The sequence below is a fragment of the Prionailurus bengalensis genome, chromosome B2, assembly GCF_016509475.1.
Source record: "Prionailurus bengalensis isolate Pbe53 chromosome B2, Fcat_Pben_1.1_paternal_pri, whole genome shotgun sequence".
In the NCBI taxonomy this organism is placed as follows: domain Eukaryota; kingdom Metazoa; phylum Chordata; class Mammalia; order Carnivora; family Felidae; genus Prionailurus; species Prionailurus bengalensis.
The window spans coordinates 64,673,113-64,697,028 of record NC_057349.1 but is presented as its reverse complement, the minus strand read 5'-3'; the positions used below and the strand labels follow the sequence as shown (position 1 = coordinate 64,697,028).

The 23,916-nt window shown below is 39.1% G+C and overlaps 1 protein-coding gene across 23 annotated transcripts in view; it reads right to left on the bottom strand.

Annotated features, from left to right (window-relative positions):
• RIMS1 (regulating synaptic membrane exocytosis 1) overlaps positions 1–10,777 on the bottom strand; it is a 490,579-nt gene extending 479,802 nt beyond the window's left edge. For 9 of the 23 annotated variants that reach the window (XM_043591758.1, XM_043591766.1, XM_043591760.1 and 6 more), the window contains exon 1: positions 10,320–10,776. In XM_043591758.1, coding sequence (XP_043447693.1) covers positions 10,320–10,483 — 164 coding nt within the window. In that variant the 5' untranslated portion in view covers positions 10,484–10,776. Of the gene's footprint in view, positions 1–10,319 lie in introns of all 23 variants that reach the window. The other 14 variants (XM_043591755.1, XM_043591762.1, XM_043591756.1 and 11 more) reach the window with 3 other exon arrangements.
• Between the last annotated feature and the right edge of the window lie 13,139 nt (positions 10,778–23,916).

The window sequence follows — 23,916 nt, the reverse complement described above, 5'->3', positions numbered from 1 at the left end:
TGATCAAACGAATGTTAGAACAATTCCTCTGACAACAGTGTGAAGATGAGATGGGAGGGGTCTGACTGGTGGCTGGGAAATGAATTAGGAAGTTATTGCAGGCAACCCAGCGAGCAGTGATAAGAGTCTACATTAAAGTAAAGGCAATGGAATTGGAAAATAAAAGAGGAATTCAAAGGACTCTAGAAAGATTGAATCAGAATCAGATTTGACAATGGACTGAATAAGGAGTTGCCCTAAAGATGCTACACAGAAAGACAGGGATTATACGAAAAGCACTGTGTTTAGGCAGAAGGTCAAGAAAGTTATGATGGATAACAACTGGTTTGAAGTTCCCAAGGGGCATCCATGTAGAGATATTTAGCAGGTGGTTAGGTAGATGAATCCAGAATCTGGTAGAAAATTCTCAGGTAGTAAAATAGATTTGGAAATCATTAACATATAAGTACGATTGAAGCCATGAGTGTGTTTGAGATTGACCAGAAACTGAATATTATATGGGAGTATAAGGTTGAAAGAGGACCCATGGGAAGGGCAACATTTGATTATTAACAGAAGATTGATTAGGGACACATTAGAAACTAGAAGACAAATCAGAAGGAAATGGAGTTATAGAAAGAAGAACAAGAGAGAACTTAAAAAAGTCCTCCACTTCTTATTATAATCACCACCCATTGTGAACTATTTTGTATGGCTTACTTAGCATTTTCCCAAAGTACATGTCATAGTTTTTAGAATTTGCACTACCTCACCAGGTAAATTACCTGTTACTTGGCCTGGGACTGTGAGCTGTTTGTTTTTTTCTTTTTCTGCATGTGGACCTCCAAGAACCTTAAACTATGCTGTCTTTATGGAAGCCTGACAGATAGCCACATGATAGATTATCAGTCATAGTTCAACTCAGTAGGGACTATTACATCTTAGGCCTTTGGGGCTCCAAATACCATGTAATCCCTTTTCGTGCCTGTGCCTGGAACAATACTGTTTCAGACTAGTGTGAAGTTTTCACTCCAGGTTGTTATAAATTAGGTGGTTAGATTTGGCCTAGGGTATGTGGACATCTTTGTTTTTATTTTTATATATTTTAAAGAGTGTGTGAGCAGGGGAAAGGGGCAAAGGGAGAGACAATCTCAAATAGGCTCCATGCTAAACACAGAGGGGCTCAGTCCCACAATCTCAGGATCATGACCTGAGCCAAAATCAAAAGCCAGATGCTCAAATGACTGAGCCACCCAGTCACCCCATGTAGACATCTTTAAATTGAAATATACAGCCTAATTTATAAAAATACTTTACTATATTCTATTTTTTCCAAATTACATTTTAATGTAATTGTCATGATGATCATGAAGAATATCAAAGTAGAATCTCTTTATAATTTTCACTTACCAAAATTTCAATGTCTCAAATAAATAAGCCAGCTCATTTTAATTTCCCTTTATTTCAGATACCAAGACCTAAACTACATCAAGTTTTTCTCCCCCCCACCTCCCCACCAAAAAAAGGGTTAGGAAAGAAGACATAAGGTCCAGAATATTACAACACAGAGTTAGCTAAGAAAGATAACTCTGCTAAGCTGTATGAAATAGAAAAGGAAAAGCTATTTGGTTAACTTTACTTTTGTTTTCATCCCTTTCTAGTAATACACTATGTAATCTTTCTGACCTGGATAGAACTTCTAAATGTGCATATATATACTATCCTATATTTACAGAAACCTGATACATTGATCTATACATTCCTTAGATATTTCATATACCATCTGCCCAATTGTTCTGAAATGTAAAACCCCATAAATTGAAAATACAACAGCTAGCCACCCGAATAAAGACGTTCTCATTGCATTTGTTAAGAGCTATGTTTAAACAAGAACTATAATGTGGCACATGATGCTGGTGCAATGATTATCTACAACTTTAAAATAACCTGATATTCTTGAGAATATCAGTAATCTCCTAGAATACTGCTCAAATATCGATCATATTTGAGCACAGAAATGTAAGTGGGTAGCTAATCAAACAGACAACATAAAGTGTGGGACATACAGCCAGAAAACTCTATCAATTACTACTACTATACTAATTCCCATTTGTGAACATGCAAGAGTCCATTAAAAGAAGGTAAACCGCGTAAATTTATATGACAGTGCAGATACTTTCATTGGTTTTCAATTCATATATCTTCTCTATGTAAATATAATGGCATCTCCCAAACAATAATTACCTCTATAATGATGGGGAATACAAAAAGAAATACTAAATAGGATGTAGATCACCAGCAAGGAATTATATTACATAAAGATAACTGGTTCATTATAGTTCTTTAAAATAGCTAATATCTAATTGAGCACATTAATTACTTTCAATTTGCAAGAAATTGCTTTCTATAACATTACCTTTTTTACTATCTAAACTTCAGAAGAATTATTAAAATATCGCATTCTAAAATCTATGTAAATGTCTTCTCTAAACTGCAGTTGCTCCTTTGCAAGGCCCAAAGGAGAACGCTCATAAAGAGAGTCCTGCTGCAGCTGCAATTCAGAGCCACTGCTATTTGAAAAATGTTTTGAAATTTTAAATTCTACTTTACCATAAAAGGTGGCATTCCACTGAGACTCCATAAAAGATAACACCTCATTCTCAGCAAAAGCCCTTCCATTTACCAAACAATGACTTTCAAAACAGTATGTCTATAACTTACTTGTATTATTTATTGAGAAGATATATTTTATGGCTGTTAATTGCTTGATTATCTTAAGTTTTAAATGAATAATGGGTCAAGGGAAGCAAAACTTATAAAAAAGACAATAAAATTTATTGTCCATAATGAAATTAAAAATTGACAAATAGGGATACTTTCCATAATTACAGAGTGAAATAGGGATAAATAGATACTGTTCTGGGCAAACCAACAGGTACAGTCACTTTCCTTTTAAACAATTCTATTTTTCTCTCTTTTTTTTAAGTTTATTTATTTATTTTGAGAAAAAAGGAAAACAGCATGAGTGAGGGAGGGGTACAGAGAGGAGAGGGAGAGAATCCCAGGCAGGCTCTGCACTGTCAGTGCAGAGTGTGACACAGGGCTCGAATTCATGAACCGTGAGATCATAACCTGAGCCAAAGTCAGAGCCTCAACCGACTGAGCCACCCAGGCGCCCTTCTATTTTTCTTTTTAAATAAACATTCCTGTGTACAGGCAGTTTTCACAAGATAGCAACAGAGGTAGAAAACCTAAAGTCAATGCAGAATACTCCCCTCTTGCCATTCACAGAACACTGACCTAGATCAAAATAAGTGTATATAAACTTGATGTAGAGTGTGAGAATACACATACAGAAAACCTAAAGCATCCAGTACAGAATCTTAAAACATTCCTAAACACATATAATATAATCTGTTACATCACCCAACAATAAACTGACATGAAAGAGAAACTACCACTTGACAAGTATACTGCCCCTTATTCAGCTAATTCTGAAAATGAATAATTTATAAAATCCAGTGGCACTAAAACCATCATGTCTTTTTCTAGTAAAGGATGAGGAAATTTCCCTAAACTAATTTCTCTTCACATTTTTGATTTAAGGTTGCCTTCTAGATATTTAAGACTATCATATTGTCCACATTGCTTTCTGTGCTAAAGACATTTATAAGCTATTTAATGAGAAAAAAAGAAGAATGTAAATATCACCTCAGACCAAGACCTGGACCCATGTTACGCTGTGCCTCCTTACCAAATTCTTGCACTGGTGGTTGCAGGCCTCGCCACACTATTCTGTAAGCATGATACAATGAATGGATTCTTCTGTAAGAACTCATCTCCACAGGACCTCTAGCAGCTGCTGCAATAACTACAGGAAAAGGTAATCTTCTGATTCTTCTATAGTTTTCCAGAGTAGAGATAACAATGGCACCTTGCTTTGATACAGCAACTTCAACTTTAAAGTTTCACTATCATATTACAATGTCCTAAGTTCGCAGGGCAAGCACTATCAATTCCACTTTACACATAAAGAAAGGGAGACTCGCATGGGATAACTTACTGATGGTCGCATCTATAGAAAGTGATAGTGATAAGACCAGAATTCAGTCATTGCTCCATCCAACTATTTGATGCTCACCTCCCTTTCTGACCATGGCACTTTTAAAATGGCAGTATTAACTACACCAACAAAGGACCTATTCTACCCAAATAGTCCAATGCCTGACCCCATTCCAAAACCTGAAAAAAATGGTCTTACTGTTACAGACTATTGTACGATACTTAGTTTGAAATAGCCTAGGTAATAAATAAAACTGAGAGCAATAGTGGGGAGAAGAGATAACTTCAAAGTGGAGGAGAATGGTGGGAAAATGCAAAGGTATTAACACCATGAGTAAAAGAGCAAACAGATCAGAAAAGCCCCGGGTGTATATGGGGTTAACCAGTAAGCTGTGGCCAGATCTAGAGATTAAAGAGAGGTGGACTTGGAAAAGGGTAAAAAAATGCCACTAGCCATAAGAAATTCTTCTCTCCCACCTTTTAGATTAATTCTCTGGGCTCCAGAGTCAAATGTCATAAGCAAAAGGTCAGGAAGGTATCTAGCTAGTGCTGGGAATTTCATTAATACTAGAAAACTAATAGAATACTGACAGGATGAACTTCTCATTAAGAGGTGAGCTCAGGGGAGAGTAACATGTAAAGTATCTAGTCAAATGCCTGACGCATGGAAGGCATACAACAAATGTTAGTACCTCCTCCCCCAATAGAAGAGGAAAACAAACCCTGTATTATTACCCACATCTTGATGTACTTTAAAAAAGACTTACAAGAGGACTAGGAACTTGGAGTCAATGCACATGGGTTCTGGTTTCTATTCCTCTCATTGCCATGTGCCCTAGGAAAATTAACTTCAACTTGCAGGACCAGCTCTAAAATATCCACCTCATATCACAGAAGAAAATGTAAAAAGCTGTCTAAAAATATAAAATTGTCCATAAAGAGATACAAAATGAATTACAATGGACTCTATAATCCATGGTACAGCAACCTCATCCATCTGTATGTTCCAGATGTGGGAGAATAATATTATTTCAGGAATTCCTATTTGATATCTTTCCAGGAAGCTTACTGCACAGGTTTAAGACAAACCATTCTCCTCACTTAACAAGTTGAGCAAATAACACTCCCAAGATGTTGTGTTTCTATTCAAGTCAGCAGTAGCACATAGAGCCCACACTGGTTTCCATATTCTATTTCAAATTTAGTAATCTACTTATTTAAATGATGGTGCCCCCTCACTTCTGGTTAAGAAAGAATACATACAAGTTAAAAGAAAGTCAAGCCATGTTAGCAAAAATGTGAACTCATGGTTATGTCTCTTTCCTTCCATTCTCTTTGATAACTCCTCATGTCTTTCATTTTTTAAGACTTCCCTTTACTATATTTTCTCCAGGAACAATTGAGAATTCAGTCCTGGGCATGTACATTTACTAAGATAGATTTCTGTTGAAAGAAAACTCCAATAGAGTTCAGAGTTAACCTTCTCTAAATTTAACCCTATCTATAAATGGTGTAAAGGAGACTAGACTCCAAGTAAAATGATGAGTTTTCTCCCTCTTTTCTATTTAACACAACATCTCAAAAATGATAGACACTAGCTCGTGGGTTAGCAGGGTTTCCTCATTACTATTTGCCTTCTTCCTTTTCCTTCTTACCATCCCTGCCTTAGTAACATGAGATAATATTTCTGGGCATAAGATAAGAAAATCTTTGCAAACCCCAATGAAAACACGATACCTGCATTCATTAGGTCTCTATCTGTACTCCTCCCAGATGCCGAATCTACTTTTCCTTTTTTCCCCCACTTGCTAATTAGGGTCTCTCATATTGAGTCTTGTGTATACATTTCAGGCCACAATGTTATAATTGGTTGGAGGGAGAAAAAGGAGGAAGAAAAGATAAAGTTACAAGAGTCTACTCCTTCTACTTTTTTTCTCCTTTCATGAAGGAAGTAGATTTTGTGGATGTTTGAAAAGTTAGCACTAGATAACTTGTTAAGAAGAGCGTGAAGTCTAAAGTCGACACAGTTTATAAATCAATTTACACCATGAATTGTAGAATTTGTAAGAAAAATAGAACCTCATAGAATCTCCCATTTAATTGTCTTGCCCACATTTACACAATAAGTGACAGAATTGGTGCTAGAACCCCCAAAATGCTTGGATCCAAAGTTAATGGTCTTTCCACCAAAGTATGATGCTTTTTATTTTCTTAAAACTGGAGGCAATTCCTTTGCCCTCAATTCACAGGAAAACTCTATTAAGAGTGTAAGTAAAGCTCCAGGCCCTCTTATAATCAGCAGCTGATCTACTAAATCAGCCTAATCTTTTGCAAAACCACTTCTCTGAAACTGAGGAAATAGCAGAAATTAATTCAAGGTAAAGGTAGATGAAATGCAAGCTTCTTCTTGGTAGAAAGACGGTGTAGGGTATGGGAAAATATTTGGACTTAGAATAAAAGGTCTGGGTTTGAATCCTGGTTGGGCCATGTAATGTGAGTTAGTTTAGGGTATTACTGGAATTCTCTGAGCGTAGAATAAGGATCTGAGGATTCTATGACCTGACTTACCTTCTGCACAGACTGTTGTGAGAATCCAAATATGCATGTATTAAACTTGAGCATAGTTCAACTATTTGGCATTTGATTCAATAACCACTTAGAATAATGGCCAGCATGAGGTAAATGCTCAATAAATGTTAGTAGTTTTATTTAATATTTCAATATGATTCTCAATTCCTATCCTCAGACTATCCCCTCAACTCTCTGCTTCTATTTTTTTCTCTTTTACTATTCTGTAGCTGCTTTCTCTATGAAGCTTTTATAAAAAAAGGAATAAGATTTTAGATCTAATGATATCTTCTCTGATTTAGGTCCCAGATAATGCAGTTTTCACCTCATGTAATATATTGGCTCATGGTGTCTGGTGACAGTTACTTGAAAGAGTATTCATTGAGGAAGTTAGGTTTCAAAAAGCCTCCAAAACACAGACACACACAGACACACACAGACACACAGACACACACAGACACATACACACACACACACACACACACACACACACACACCCTACTAAGATTAAGAAAAGACCTCTGATTTGCAGATAATCAAATCAATCACTTAGAATTATTTGCAGGATGCAACTATTTCTAGTTACATGGCATGGTTTTTAAAATTAGTGCACTTTGCCAATTAAATGGCTTATTTTTATGATAAAGTACTTATGATTTTGAGTAAAACTTTCTGAAATCTTGAGGCAAAAGTTAGCTTGATTATTCTTTTCCATTTACACACATTTAAAGATACTATCAAGAACTGATTCAGGTAGTAATTTATAATCAAGGCTGATGAAACTGTACAAATACATTTTAATTGGTATTTTGTAATCTTTCTTTGGCATATTCACCTATTAGTTTTCTATGTTCTATTAGTGCCTTACATATTTATACACACTGGGAAGAGAGAGAGAGAGAACATGCACACGGGGTAGCTCAAGGTGATGATTCTGCAGTCATGAACAAAAGTGAATTTTAAGTCTAACTGCTCTTACCAGAACTTCAGCTTTGTAGGGCCTGTTGTGAAAGTAATTTCTCAAATACGTGATATGATGGACCAAGCATTACCATACAAACTTATCTCTGAGGTAAGAAATATGGTACTTCAATGCCCAGTGAAAAGCAGCATGTTTTCCAATCTATTTTTATGCAAAGTTTAGGAAAGGCCACCACCTATGACTGTGCCATTAAATTCCCACATGTGTATGTCATTTGAAAAGTCTCTACAATCACCAGTTTTTAAGACATAAAGTGCCCTCTAGAAAAAAGTACAGCACTGTTCCACTAATTGCAGACAATATGACACGCTTACATGGCAGCAAACCGGGATTCCAAAACACTCACCAGTCTGCCACTGCACAAAAGGCCAAGACATTAACAGAGGAGGCTGATTGATAAAGTTAATGCAGAGGTCTGGGATTATAGAGGGCTGTTGTATAACAGCATCACACACTGCGATATTCTGTGAATCTTTGCAATAAAGGAACAACATTTGCAAGCCAGTGCAAAGCAGTCACAGGAACAGCAGTGGGAAAGATGTTTTAGACATGAGAATTGGACGGTGTTCTTCACTGTCTTATTTGTCCACATAACCCCATACATTCTTACCATGCTATCCTAGGCAGCTGGCAGATTTGGAATTCTGTCCTAAAACTCACCCTCTCCCTCTTAAAACCTCTCACTCTCCACCATCCTGAAACAGCAAACAAAGAGGAGTGATGGCCACTACTTGCACTGTGCCTTCCCCTTCCTATTTGGACCATGGAGCAGCAGCTCATATTTTCTGCTGGCTGCTGGAGGCCTCCATCCACCTGCTATCTGCAGTGAACACCAAAAGGAACGGTAGCAACCTGTAAATCCTGACCAGCATAAAAAAGATGTCCAGGACAGGTGGCAGGGACTGCAACCAGTGAGGACAGACGGACTGACAACCAGACAGACAAACAGCAGCACCATCAGACACAATCCATTACTTCCAGTCTCAGAAGAGGGGAAGCCTGCAGCACCAGGGATGTCATTGTTGCATTAGGGATAGGCAGCAGATTAACAAGGGTTCTGCCTCCCTCAAGCCAGCAGGCTTAAAGTGTTTGTCTTTTGGAGGAGAAGGAGCAGGGAATCCAGAAACCTGCTGCTCTTTATAGAACAAGGCCAGCTCTGGCCTTCCGGACCCTTTGAGTCTACAATGAAAGGGCAGGAATGACTGGATTTCTACTCTTCTGCTGTGGCCCAGCACCGACAGCACTTGCTCAATATCCCCCTCTCCCATCTGGGTGGCAGTTACATTGGTGGGGACCCATCAGTCTGGGAATGCAGCCTCCCTCCCTTCCTTTCCTTCTAGGCACTGCTGCACTGAGAGGAAGCACAAGAAACCTTCAGTGACAGCATCTTGTCTTCAGGAGGCAATCCTCTGGGGTGGGGAAGGCTCTGATGGGTGTGCTCTGTGCCTGGGTGTCACGCCTGTTCCCTCCCTGCCCCCTTCTTCCCTCTCAGCTAACTCCAGATGCAACAGGTTCCCTTTGGCTTTTCATGCCAATCCTCTGCCCCCAGATACACCTTCTGGTCTAAACGGGAGACACCAACAAAGTAGTCCCAATCAGGGTCTCCAAATTCCTTTACCCCCAAGTTGAAAACTTTCCTGAATACAAGACGACCAGGGAAGGCAGAGTCGAAGTCCCCTGCAGTTCCACTCTATGGGTGATGCTAAGGAGCAAGGAAAACCCAGCCTGGATGCCAGTACCTTGTAAGCAGTTTTGTTTGAGAATATGATAAGCAGCAGCACAGGAAGTGTCACACACCCCTGCACTACCAGCAACAAGCCCCATCCCCTCCCCAGACAGGGGGAAATGGGGCACTGGGCAGACAGCCTCTGAAGGGCTGATAGGCTTTAAGGAAGGGGGGATGTGTGCGCATATTTGATCCCCTATTGTACTGCTTCCACCAGAAGCTGAGCAGGCCCCAGGGGTCTCTTGGAAACCAGCAAAGAGAGGAACCTCTATTTTGTTCAGGCCAGAGTCCCCATCAGCTTCTCCCATTATTTAAAACTTTGCCTTGCCAATGGCATTGTGTATGGGTAAGAAAATGTATCTTCACACAGGTATTCTATGAAGAAGACTGTGACTAAAAGATTAAAGAGAAGCTGGGGAGGCAGGTTACCAAAGATGGCAACTGCCCAAAAAAGACCCAATCTTGATCTGGAGATGAATGAGTACCAAAATGAACACTCAAAGAAGCATTTTTCTTATATAAATACTGGCACCCTTCACTGGGGTAACCCCAACCTCCTGAACAACTCCAGGAAAAGAGGAGCTGTTCTCAGCACCTCTTCATCCATCCCACCTCCCCTTTCTTCCACTCATCACCTGGCCCTTAACCTGTTCCCAGCCCAGGGCCCTTCCACCTGGGCAGCATCAGCTCTTCTCAGCTTCTGCATACCCCACCCTCAGGGTGGTCCCTCTCCACCCAATCTTCCTCTGCACCCCAGCCTCAAGACATCCTCTCCTGGCTCCCGGGCTCCCCGCTCGGTGGCATCCCCTCCGTCCTCCTGTCCCCCTAACCTCTTCCCTGCTTAAACCCGGCGCCCCTGGCCCCAGGGCGGGCGCCTCTGCCCCCCACCCAGCACCCTCGCCCGCCCCTCCCCCACACTCAGCCGAGAGGATTGGGTGAGTGAGTGGCGAATGGACCGATGGAGGCACGGAGGCACGGATGGCGCGGCCAGGGGTGGCTTACTTGAGCATGGCTTCTTCTTTTTCCTCTTCTTCCTTCTGCCGGTCCATCACTGCCATGATAATGTTCCTCTCCTCCTCGGTCAGGTGGCTCAGGTCGGGCAGCTCTTGCATGGGGGGAGGCACCGTGGGTGGGCGAGGACCGCGGGGCCCCACCGCCGAGGACATTTTCGTGGCCTGCACGCCCCCTCTTCTGGCTCCCTGGCTCTCACCTTTCGGATTCACGCCCAGCAGCTGCGCCCCTGCTTCCCCTCACAGAGGAGCCCTCCTGGCGGCGGCAGGAGGAGGAGGAGCAGCGGCGGCGGCAGCAGCAGAGCCGGGGAGAGAGAGAACCCAGTCTTTCATGGTTGTTTGCATCCACCCAGCCCCGGATGCTGCCTTTGTTTTGGTCGCCCTAGCTCGGCTCGGGGCCGCCCGGCCGCCTCCCGCAGCCCAGCCTCGGCCGGCGGGGGCGGACAGGCGGAGGCGCGGCGGGCGCGGCGAGGGGGCGAGGGCTCGCGCCAGGCTCGGCCGATCCGGGCGTCGCGCGCTGGGCGCGCGGGGCGGGGGCGGGGCTGGGGCTGGGGCCCGGGCTGCCGCCGCCGCCGCCGCCGCCGCCGCCGAGGCTGCTCCCAGGCTCGGCTGCCTCCAGTTTGGGGCTGCAGGAGGGAGAGGGAGAGTTTTGGGTGTCAGTTAGGCGGAGTCTCGGAGGCTTCGCTCCCGGGTGATGCTGCTGCTCTCGCAGACATAGCTGCCAGCCACTCAGTCCCGGAGCCGCTCCGCCCACGGGCACCCACCCGCCCACTCCCCAGGTCAGAGCCACTCGTGCCCCAGCCTCTCCCCCCACGCTCGCCAATGTGCACGCCACATCGCTCTATCCCCAGGTACCCCTCACCCGTGAGTCATCCTCCCTTTCCTGGTCTCTCGTCTGTGTCATCCTCCCCAGCCCTATTTTCCCTTGGATTGCATTAATCATCATCATCCTCGCTACCATCTTCATCGTGGAGCGTTAATACTATTTGAGCACCCACGATGTTCTGAACAGCTGGATGGAACACCCTGTGGACGCGTTGTTTTTCCTGATACGATATATTTCACATTTACTAGTCAAGTGTTCATAGCAACAACAACGTGATTTTTTTTTTTTTTTTTTTACATAATTTTGATACACACACACCTCCGACAGCTTGGATTTTCTGGGTCCATTGTATGCGGTGTCTTTCTTGACCCATCCTCAGTGGGACCGTTCTGCAATTTATCCTCATTCCCCCTTACGATGCCCCACAACCTGACAACTATTTAATTTGTCATTTGGGGCTCCGGGTAGCCCCATCGCATCACATAACAGCACTTCTCTGGTGCTCGCAAATGGATTATCTACTTGAATTCCTCTAATGATGCTCATGATCATCATGTACTCACTTCTCAGCCACTGTAGGTACTTCTCGAGAAAGACTGATCCCTGATAAGAAAAAACGCCCAACCACATCTTACTTTAAGAAGCTTCTGCTTGATGCTTGGCCCAATGATAGGCATTAAGGATGAGCTTCTCTTGCTGATAAAGACAAAAATAAATAGACAATCCCTTCAAAACAGGCATTGTTACAGGCTTTGAAAACCAGAGACTGAATTTTGTTAATATAATTATAAAAGAATCAATATAGAGAAGAGTACAAATTGAACAACAGTTTCCTAGTGAGTATCTCTCTTAGAAATGGTGATGACAGAATTGATATGTGTCTCTCCTGGAGAATTCTTTCTATAGTTCCAGAAAGGATCTAGCACTGATACATATGTATTTTTTTCTCCAAGTCTAACTTTGTTAATGAAGAAGAAGATGGTGATTTTTTATGAATCCTGAAAGTCCTATAATCTTCAAGTTTAGGGAATTTGAGTTTAAGTACTTGACCTTCTGTGAATGCATTCTATTTGAATACTCTCAGGAATGGAAGACTCCCTACCTCTTAATTCTATTCCTATGTCTAGATCTCTCTTTACCTGAAAATCTTTCAACTATTTGAGATGGCTATCATGTCATCTTTATTTTTTCTTTCAGAGTAAACCTTGCCAGTTTATCCAACCAGTAATTGTGTAGCATAATTTCAAGTCTGATCATTCTGGCACTGCCTCTGGACACACTCATGTCTTTTCACTACTTTTCCTGAAGAGCAGTTTCAAGAATACATATAAAGAACAAAGAAGCATATCTGGCACTTAGCAAATGCTTTATAATCATTACTTTTATTTGCACAACTTAATATTGGCCTAACTTGTTGGTAGCCATGTCAGTTATGATGTCACTGAAATAAACATAGTCTACTAAAATTTCCAACTTTTTTCGTAAGTGCTGATGCCTAGCCAGATTTTCTCTTTCCTCTAATTAAGCAATTGATGAAAACATTCTAATCATCTTTTTGTCATTTAAAAAAAATTTACTTGTTTCCGTCAGGGGAAAAGTGAGTTTGAATTCTGGCTCTTCCAATGTTTTCATGATTTTGGTAAAATCACTTATCCTCTCTGAACTTCTGTTTTCTCATTGGAAAAATGGGCTAAAGATATTTGCCTCATAATAGAAGAGAAATATTAAATGGAAAGGTATATTTGAACTATCTAGCTATGGGCCTAACACTTAATAGTTCTCTTGCTTTTATTTCTTGCTCTCTCCAAGAGATTTATTAGGCCATCTCTCAATTATCATCGTACAGAGAGGAGTTTGAGATGTGAATGATATACTCCTTCTATAAAATGCCTGTCTCTCTGCTAGTCAATGTAGACATGCAACAGACAAAGGCCTTGTCCTCAAGAGGTTTATAATCAAATTGACCTCTTGAAATTCTTCTAAAATACAAATAGAGGAAGTGTAAGTCCTCAGTAGACATCAGAGCTAGCTAAATAAAGCTCTTGAAGGCAGAGGCCTAATAAACAATTAACAGTGGTATTTTTGCTTGCTAGGGCTGCTGTAACAAAACACCACAGACTAGGTGGCTTAAACAACAGAAATTTATTTTCTCACAGTTCTGGAGGCTAGAAATACAAGATCAAAATGCTGGCAGGATTGATTTTTACTGAGGCCTCTTCTTGGCTTGTAGATGGTCACTTTCTTGCTGTGTCCTCACATGGCCTCTTCTTTGTGCAGGCCCATCCCTACTATCTCTCCCTCTACTTATAAAGATATCATTCCTATAGGATTGGGGCCCTACCCTTATGACCTCACTTAATCTGATTAACCTCTTTAAAGTCCTAAAGCTTACATTGTAAGGTACTAGGGATTAGGGCTTCAACATATGCGTTTTAGAGGGACAATTCAGTCTAATACAAGTGGTTTTCATTTATTAGAATTACTTTGGGAAATAGTGATTGACGTGTATTATCTGAATGACTTAATGAAAAGACTTCTGGTCTTGATCATCTTTCTGTTCATAGCTACTACCTTGGGCTCCACAAGTGCACATGAAATCAGTGAGTAAATAAATCAATAAAGGAGTAAATGAATTGACCAATAAATTAGTAAGTGCCATGGTACAACCCATCAGTGTCTCTCCTGTCAGGAATCTCATCTATTATGGAGGGGTTCAAAACCAATTTACAAAATCCAAAGAAGTATATTTGTACAGATTTACTTTCAGAAAAGTAGACCTTATCTGTGCTTAAATAAGCAAGCAAACACCCAAAGTAGTTTATCAAAGTGTGTGGCACAGATGATTAGTTTCTGAAGGTAGTTTACAGAAATGTCCAATAAGCTTAGAAGAATGTACACAATACCTCCCTCTTAGAAATTCATAAGCCACCTTAACAAATAAAGCATGCTATGAAGCAATTATTTACTGCAGTAAAGCAATCTGTTTTACTTGCTTTGGCCTGGTATTTCCCAAATGTATTTGGACTGTAAGAGAGCTTCATTTTCTCCCCTCATGGGGAAAACATGCTTTGTCTAAAGCTTTGGGGAAAATCATGACTTACAAGCATGGTATCCAAGGATGTTAACTAGAGAGACCATGAAACTTGTAATGTAATTCTCTTGCTCAACCAATGATATCTTTGGGAAATGTCTTAAATCTGTATTCCTAATGTCTTAAATCTCTATATCTTAGATGCCCTGAAGGACAACACTTATGGTCTGAGTAATAGTCAGAAATAATGACTTAGACAAAGCTCCTCTAAGGTAAGTTTCTTAGTTCTGCTATCCACTGATATTCTCAAATCATCATTTCTCAAAATAACTCTAAAATTGGACACCACTGTTAACTGCTAATTTAACTTAATAGCCGAGATTATAACTTCAAAGTGGAAAATCATTGTAGTGGTGCCAGGTTCAAATCCTTACTCTTCCATTTGAGAATTGTAGTGGGTTTAATACTCCCTCTCCCCACCCCAAATTCACATTCATTCAGAACCTCAGAAGGTGATCTTATTTGGGAATGGGTCTTTACAAATGAAATTAGCTAAAATGAGTTCATACTGTATTAGGATGAGTCCCAAATCCAATGGGTAGTGTCCTCATAACAGGAGAGATGGCACACACATACAGGAAAGGAAGCCACATGAAGACACAGAGAGACACAGAGAGAGGATGGCCATGTGAAAACAGAAGCAGAGAATAGATGCTGCCCCAAACCATGGAATGCCAGGAGCCACCTGAAGCTAGAAGAGGCAAAGAAGGATTTTTCTCTACAGACTTCAAAGAAAGCACAGCCCTGTTAACACTGTAGTTTGAACTTCTCCATAACTGTGAGAGAATAAATTTCTATCATTTTAAGATGTTTCTGCAGTCAGTGGTACTTTGTTACTGTATCCCAAAGAAACTAATACAGTATTTATTCTGAGCTTAGGTAAATTAGTAAATCTCACTGAGCTAATCTATAAAATGAAAATAATAATACTTACCTTCCAGGATTTTGTTAAGGACAAAAGGTTGTGAATATGTGTACTTGCTTTGTGCTAGGCACTGAAGATATGGGAGGAAACAATGCATATAAGGTACTGGCCCTAGAGAGGCTTGGCAAACTATGGCCCATGAGCCAAGAACAGCCAGAAGCCTGTTTTCTGAATTAAGTTTTATTACAACACAACCACATTCATAGGTTAAGTATTATCCATAGCTGTCTCTATCCTACAGTGGAAGAGCATATGTCCTGCCAAACCAGAAATATTTACTGTCTGCCTCTTTACAGAAAAAGTTTGTTAACCTCTGCCATAGATGCTTACAATGCAGTTTGAGGAGAGAGGGCATGGATAAACACACAAGAACAGTTGGACTATAATTGCTCTAGAAAATAACTTACCAGAGATAATAGAGAGTACACTGTGGGAAGATAGGTAGTCACGGGAGTCCTAAAAAGGGGTCCCATGAGCAGAGATTTGAAGGATAAGAAGGGACCAGCCTAAGAATCACTGAGCACAGACTGTTACAAGCTGAAGAAAGCATCAGAGACAAGGCCCTGTGTCAAGAAGGGGCAGAACTCTCAGGGAAAAGAAAGTAAGCCAGTGAGGTGGGATTATTGTGAGAAGAGGAGAAATCGCCAGGAGATGAGCTCCTATAGGGCCCAGTCAACCACAACAAAAAGCGCTATTTTATTCTTGTGCAGTGGGAAGCAATTGAAGAACTTAAACAGGGAATTGAATGATATTCTTTACATTTTTTAGAAGATTACTGTGTCTGTGGGTGGCAAGAAAACAGGTGGCAGCAAGGGTGAGTGGCTTTGACTGGTGTAGTATGAGTGGAAAAAAGTGGACACATTCAAGATGTGCTTTGGGGGTAGAACCTACAGACCTGCGGACAGATGAGATGTGAGGAATTTGTGAGGAGAAGATATCAATTATGAGTCCTGTGTGGGGCTGAGCAAGAAGTGGGTGGGTCGTGGTTCCATATATGGAGATAGGGAATTGGTGTGTGTGTGTTTTGGGGGGAGGGATAGGTGGTGCAGAAGGGATACCAAGAATCGTCTATTGTCGTCGTCGTCATCATCATCATCATCATCATCATCATCTAAACTCTCAAAAAGAGAAATATATTTGCATTTAATTTGCTAATTGATCCCTCTGGCCATAATGTTATTTTTTAACCAAAGTTTAAAAAAAGAGACAATTCTTCCTTGTAAAATTACTTTTATCAAAGATTGGCCTGAAGGCTTAAGGGGCCTTTGTTGCTCTCTCCACAATGACAAAAGTGAAAAACCCACTAATGCATAATCAGCAGAAGTGGGCATACAAATGCACATTCATATAAGAGCTAAGGACAAAGTACTAGTTAATTTCTACTCCAAGGAATAAGCAAGGAGCATAATTGCGATTTCAAGTTTCTATATACTCAAGTAATACTTGTTTAAGTATTTTTAATTGTTAGAAAATTTTGAAATAAATTAGCTAGGAATATCTTCAATACTGTTGAGTTGCAAGCTTAACTAACTGGTGAACTATAATCCTAGAGTTTTCACTTCAGTTAAGTATCCTCCTATATTTTTCTCACTACCATTTGTATGAAGCTTAATCATAATCTATTACACAAGAATGGTTTATATATAAGGTGATCATATGTCCTGATTTGTCCAGAACCATCTGAGTTTGTGCCTATTTTACCGGCATTATTATCATCAGCATCTCCTTTCACTTAAAAATGTCCCTGTTTGGATGATAAATTATATGGTCATCCTATTTATACATAGTTATAGTAATTTGCAAAAATATAGTCTTTTGGCTTCAAAGAACATTTGGCTCTCAAGAGATTTCACTGAAAGTGTTTGGCTGAAATGGGATATCAGATTTTGGCTCAAATTCAGCCAAATACCTATTTTAATTTGATTTTTGGTAAGGTTCCACTATTGTCATTTATTTCATGAGGAATTCAATGTGTGGGAATGTCTCTGTCCTTGGATCAGAAGAAGATAGATCATTCTATTCTCTTTCCATGGACAATATCAGCCTTGGACATACTTCTTCCAAGCAATTAATATTCTGAGCTATTCTTTCTTTGAGTTATTTCTTTTCAATGCTTGTCTACTGATTAAAAATCAGAGTTCATGGCCTTTTTTGCATTCTTCTGAGACTGATCATCTTCTATTTTGGTCAAACTTAGAATGCTTAATTGGCAATGTTTGAGAATAATTTCCCCACATTCTTTTCTCTTCCAATTTCCTTCTTTTCATTGAGTAACTTCTTGAGAATTCTTCAGTTTTGATTCTACGTGGTATGAAGAGTCTCCATCTTAGATGCCTCAACTGTTTATTAGCTTTATTGTTTTGAGAGTGCCTTCTGAGAGTTATATTGGTTGGATTGAAGTGTCAAAGTCTAAATGCTATCATCCCAGCTGTGTGAGTGAGATCCTCCTCTATTTACAATCAATCTCTTCCTTAAAAAGTATCACAAGTTGAGTTGACTTAAAAAGAAATATCAACTTTTACCTACCTACAAAGCTAAAATCATCCTGAAAAAATTCTCAAACTAAATGGATTTAGATAATAATTCCTAAGAGTAGATTATTTTATAAGTACTAAAAATTTTAACAAGTTGAAAAAAAACTTTATTAGAATTCACATTTATCAAGTATATTTTTGTTAAAATAACATTTTACTATAACAAAGACCTCAAAAATCAGATTTAAATAAGTACTGCTTCCTAGAATTCTCTGACTTGAATCCAACCCCAGAGACTGTTTCCCGGCAAGTTCTTGCCTATTTTCCTATTTTTCATTCCCAAATTTGAGATGAACAATCCAACCCTATACAGGCCAGCCCTTGATAAGACAGTTGCTTCTATCCACAGTGCCATAGCCCCTGCAGGCAAGTAGGAAAACTGAAAGAAGAACACAGGGACTTCACTCCTATTTCTGTCACTAACTAGCCCTACAGAACTGATGAGGTAACTTAATTTTCCTGAGCTTTAATTTCCTTCTCTGTAAAAAGGAGACAATATATCTCCTTTAAATATCCTAAGTATTGCTATTAGCAATAATACTCAGTGAGCATATTATATGTTCCTGACCTGTGCTAAATGTTCTACAGGCATTATCATATTTACTATTTTCAACAATGGGTAGGTACTGTTAATACTCTTTGGGGCACTATTTAGTATGACCAGGGTAGATCATTGTCCTTCCTTAGCAGGTTTCAGCAACAGAAGTGGGTAAACCAAACTGACAGACAAAATGTGTCATATGTTTAGTGAAACAGAAAAATGGATTCAGATGTGTATCACAGAATAGACTACACTTGGATAATTTATCAACATTGCCATTGTAGTAACCACTGTCTTCAACAGAATTAACAATTTGTAAAGTTTGCGATTACTTTGCTTCCCTTTGATTCACAATTACTGGGACCGAGACTCATCAGATTTCACTATGGCCTTTATGTCATTTTCACAGTGACTGATTTCCCATTTTTTATGTTTGAGGCCCAGCATCAAACTCTTGAGATTCGACAGTGAATTGGGCAGATGAGGAAACTGACCAACCTCCCAAGGCCATATTAAGAAAAGGTCTTTCAAAAGCACATTTGGGTTTAGTTATGGTTTCTTCTGTCCTGTGGTCCCTTGTACTTATTTCAGCAGTCACATTCATCTGATTCAGTCTAGGGCCCCTTGGAAGCCTTTCACTTCTACTTAATCCTTGGGACATAAGCATTGTCCTGTTATTGGCCCTCTCCTGTGGATAGCCTCCACCCTTCAGGTATATCTTATGTTCAGGTGACCTCAGCAGCATGTGTATTCCAGATTAAATCTTCCATTTTTACATATCTCACCTTTGCTCTGTGATCCACAATTTCCAAAAACATCTATCTACATGAGGTCTCTCTCTCTCTCTCTCTTTTCCTCTCCCTGTTCCTACCTTTTCTTCTGACTTTCTGCCCCAAATTTGAGTATTTTTGAATTATTAACTTTAATTATAAGTAATGCCATCATTTCCTAAAATAAGACAACTACTGGGATATAAGAACATATCATTGATGTCTTTTAGGATAAATTTATCACCTGAAGTTGAATTATGCTTCAATTATAAAAATATATTTTGTGAAATATTTACTTATATCAAGGAAATTCTCAAACTAATTGTGTGCCTAGAGTACAAAAGCCTAAATATTATTTTCTTGGAAGTTAGCAAGAAATTGGAAAACTATAGAATTTGCTTGTATATCAGTATTTCTAGGAAAGAATCTAACATATAGTTTTTTATTTTCTGTATTTGTAATAATAAAATAGGCTGTTTTTCTCACACCAGGAAATAAACCCCCTGTTGTGATCTAAACATTTTCTAGGAACTATAAAGAAACTCATATTTTACTGCCAAGAGGAGTAGAGATTATTTTTCCCCTTAACTTCTTTGATCATTCTCATGTGGGACTTGATCAAAATAGAATCATATGTTGCACACTAAATGTTAATAAACATGACCACTTTGGAGCACCTGGGCTCAGTTGGTTAAACATCTAACTCTTGATATCTGCTCAGGTCTTGATCTTGCAGTCGTGAGATTGAACTCCACATCAGGCTCTGTGCTGACGGTATGGAGCCTGCTTGGGGTTCTCTGTCTCCTTCTCTCTCGGTCCCTCCCCTGCTTACTCTCTTTATCTCTCAAAATAAATAAATAAACTTAAAAAAATGTGACCATTTGTCAAAGGTCAAGTTGACCTGATCCACTAAAAATGAAAATAATACCTTGTCCTGGCCTACTTGTTCAGAGGATACTGGGATACTATGTAATGGTGCTACTTCCTCTTTACCTGCTTTACCAATAGTCCATGGCTCAGTTTGGTCCATATATAGAGACAGCCTGTCATTTTCACTGGGCAGATAGTTTGTGGTGGTAGTCAATGGACAGATTAGAAACTACACATGGACTTCCAGTTTCAGGTTTGCCATGTGAAGGACTTGAAAGTTGTCACTCCCATCCTCACAACAACAAAAAAGAAAAAAAAAAGATCTCTAAGGTAATGACTTTTCTTAGATCCATCAGAAAATTGAAACCAGGAGGCAAACTGTCACCCTGAAATCTGGAAAGACAGGAAAATACAGAGAATCACAGCTGAGATCAGTTTACTGGGGGCAGAGCCAATCATTGGTAGGAACACTTAGATGTTAGTTTTAACAAATTGCTGTAGCTGACTGAGGGCTAGTGTGAGAATGAGAAAATCCTGGAAGTTGTAGTCTTAGGGGGACCCCCCGCATGCACTTCATCAATTTTATCTTTAGGAACCCCACCAGGTTCTCATGGAGAAGAACCAAAAAATACTCCTATGGCTCTAAAAGGGGATGGAAGAAAGTAACCATTCTGAGATACACACTGAATGTTCTTTATTAAGGAAAATATTTTAACATAGCCTTATCCCACTTAGGGAGAAAGGTATTAATTCAACTGTAGAAATCTTCTAGCCTTGCTGATCTCACCTAAGGAAATGGGAGAAATTAAGAAGCACTTGTGATGGACACAGCCCAGGGAAACAGGCTCAATAAAAAATTAAATTTAGCATAATACCTTCCAGTTCTATCCATGTTCCTGCAAATGGCATTTCATTCTTTCTCATTGCCAAGTAGTATTTTGTGGAATATATAAACCACATCTTCTTTATCCATTCATCAGTTGATGGACATTTAGGCTCTTTCCATAATTTGGCTATTGTTGAAAGCACTGCTATAAACATTGGGGTAGGCATGCCCCTATGCATCAGCACTCCTATATTCCTTGAGTAAATTCCTAGTAGTGGTATTGCGGGGTCATAGGGTAGTTCTATTTTTAATTTTTTGAGGAACCCCCACACTGTTTTCCAGAGTGGCTGCACCAGTTTTCATTCCCACCAACAGTGCAAGAGGGTTCCCATTTCTCCACATCTCTGCCAGTCCCTGTAGTTTGCTGCAGTCAGAGAAGGACAGACATCATATGTTTTCACTCATATATGAATCTTGAGAAACTTAACAGAAGACCATGGGGGAAGGATGGGGGAAAAATAGATACAAACAGAGAGGGAGGCAAACCACAAGAGACAGCTCAGAGTCTGGAGCCTGCATTGGATTCTGTGTCTCCCTCTCTCTGACCCTCCCCTGCTCGCTCTCTCTCTCTCTCTCTCCCTCAAAATAATAAATGAACATTAAAAAAAATTTTTAAAGACAGAAAATGAAATCATACAAAATTCTCAATTAAATTCAGGAAAGGCAAATAAAGAAGGGAATAAGATAAAAGCAACAAAGTACAAGTACAATCAATAGAAAATAGACACAGATATGGTAGATGCTAATTTAACTGTACCCAATAATCATTTTAAATGTGAATGGTCTCAATACACAAAATAAGAACAGAAGATGGTCAGAGTCAATAAAAATCAACATCCAACCATGTTGTCTATAAGAACTTTAAATACAGAGTTACATAGTTTAAAAGTAAAAATTGAAAAATATATACAATGCTAACAGTCAACATAACTAATCTAAAGAAAGCTGGAGTGGCCATATTAATTTCAGACAAAGCAGACGTCAGAGCAGAGGAATGTGTCAGAAATAAAAGGGGGCATTACATAATTATAAAGGGGTCAACTCTTAAGAAGACATAGCAACTTTTATACAGCATGAATCTAACATCAGAGCATCAAAATATACTACAAAAAAATCTATAGAACTTTGAAGATAAATAGACTAATCTACTATTATGGTTAAAAACTCCAACACCCTTCTTTTAGTAACTGATAGATAAAGAAGGCAGAAAACTAGTAAGGATGTAGTTGACCTGAACAGCACTATCAATCAACTTGATCAAATTGGCATTTATAGACTACATTCAACAACAGCAGAATATACATTTTTTTCAGGCTCATATGGAATATTGAATACAACAAACCATATTCTTGGGCATAAAACACACTTAAGAATTTAAGTGAATGAAATTTAAATAAAATGAATTTAAGGGAGTAGAAATACTATAGAGAATATTCTTAAACAATGATGGAACCAAATGAGAAATCAATAATAGATAGCTGGAAAATCCACAGCTTCTTAATTGAATAACCACTTCTTAATAGCCCATGGTCCAAAAAGGAGTCTTAAGAGAAATTAAGAAATACTTGGTTCTAAATGAAAATGAATTTGGGGAATGCAACAACACAGTGCTTAGAGAAAAATTTATAGCATTAAATTTAAATATTATAAAAGAGGAAAGATCTAAAATCAATAACCTCTCACTTTATGAAACTAGAGAAAGAAGAACAATTTAAGTCTAAATCAATCAGAACAAAAGAAATAAATTAGAGGGGTGTCTGGGTGGCTCAGTCAGTTAAACTTCTGACTCTTAATTGCAGCTCAGGTCATTATCTCAAGGTTAATGGGATCAAGCCCTGCCTCAGGCTCCATGCTAATAGCATGGAGCCTGCTTGGGATTCTCTCTGTCTCTCAAAATAAGTAAAATAAACTTAAAAAAAATTAGAGTAGAAATCTGTATTATAGAAAATGGGAAAAGAATATCGGCAAACTCTAAACCAACAAACTCTAAAAACTGATTCTTAGAAAATATCAACAAAGTTGATAAAACCTCTATGCAGTTTAATAAAAAATAAGAGAGAGGGGCACCTGGGTGGCTCAGTCGGTTAAGTGTTCAACGTCGGCTCAGGTCATGATTTCATGGTTTGTGAGTTCGAGCCCTGCGTTGGGCTCTGTGCTGGCAGCTCCGAGCCTGGAGCCTGCTTCGGATTCTGTGTCTCCTTCTCTCTGCCTCTCCCCGACTTGTGCTCTGTCTCTTTCTATCAAAAATAAATAAATGTAAAAAAATTTTTTAAATAAAAAATAAGAGAGAAAAAGAACAAAAATTACCAATATCAGAAATGAAAAGTAGTCATCTCTACAGATCTCATGAAACTTAAAAGGATAATAAATACTGTGAGTAACTCTACACTCACAAATTCAGTAACTTAAATGAAATGGGCCAATTCCTTGAAAGTCACAAATGATCAAAGTTCATGTAAAGAAAAATAGATAATATGAACAGGCCTATATCTATTAAATAAATTAAATCACCAATAATGTTCTGTAAAAGAAAACACCAGGCCTAAATGAGTTCACTAGTGAGTTCTACCAAACATTTAAAAAAGATATTATATCAATTATTCACTATTTATTCCAGAAAATAAGAGCTAAGGGAAACTTCCTAATTCAATGAAGCCAGCATTATTCTAACACCAAAACCAGCTAAAGGCATCATTAGAAAGGAAAACTGGAGACCAATATTTCTTGCAAATATAGATGCAAAGATCCTTAAGAAAATATTACCAAATCAAATACAATGATGTATAAAAAATTATACCAAGTGGCCTTTATTTCAGGTATGTAAACTGAATTAATATTTGAATATCAGATAATAGAATCTATCACAAGATAAATAGGAAAAAGTGACATGACTGAATCAATTGAGGCAGAAAAAGCATTTTGCATACTTTTATCATTTTAAAAATACCAAAAGCTTAATCCATGAAAGAAATATTGATAATTAGCACTTTTAAAAACTCTTATGATAAAAACGCTCCACAACTAGGAATAGAGGGAAACTTTATCAACTTGATAAAGAACATCTACAAAATACTACAGCTAACATTCTACTTAATGGCAAGAAGCAGGATACTTTTCTTCCACCTGAGATTGGGAATAAGTCCAGG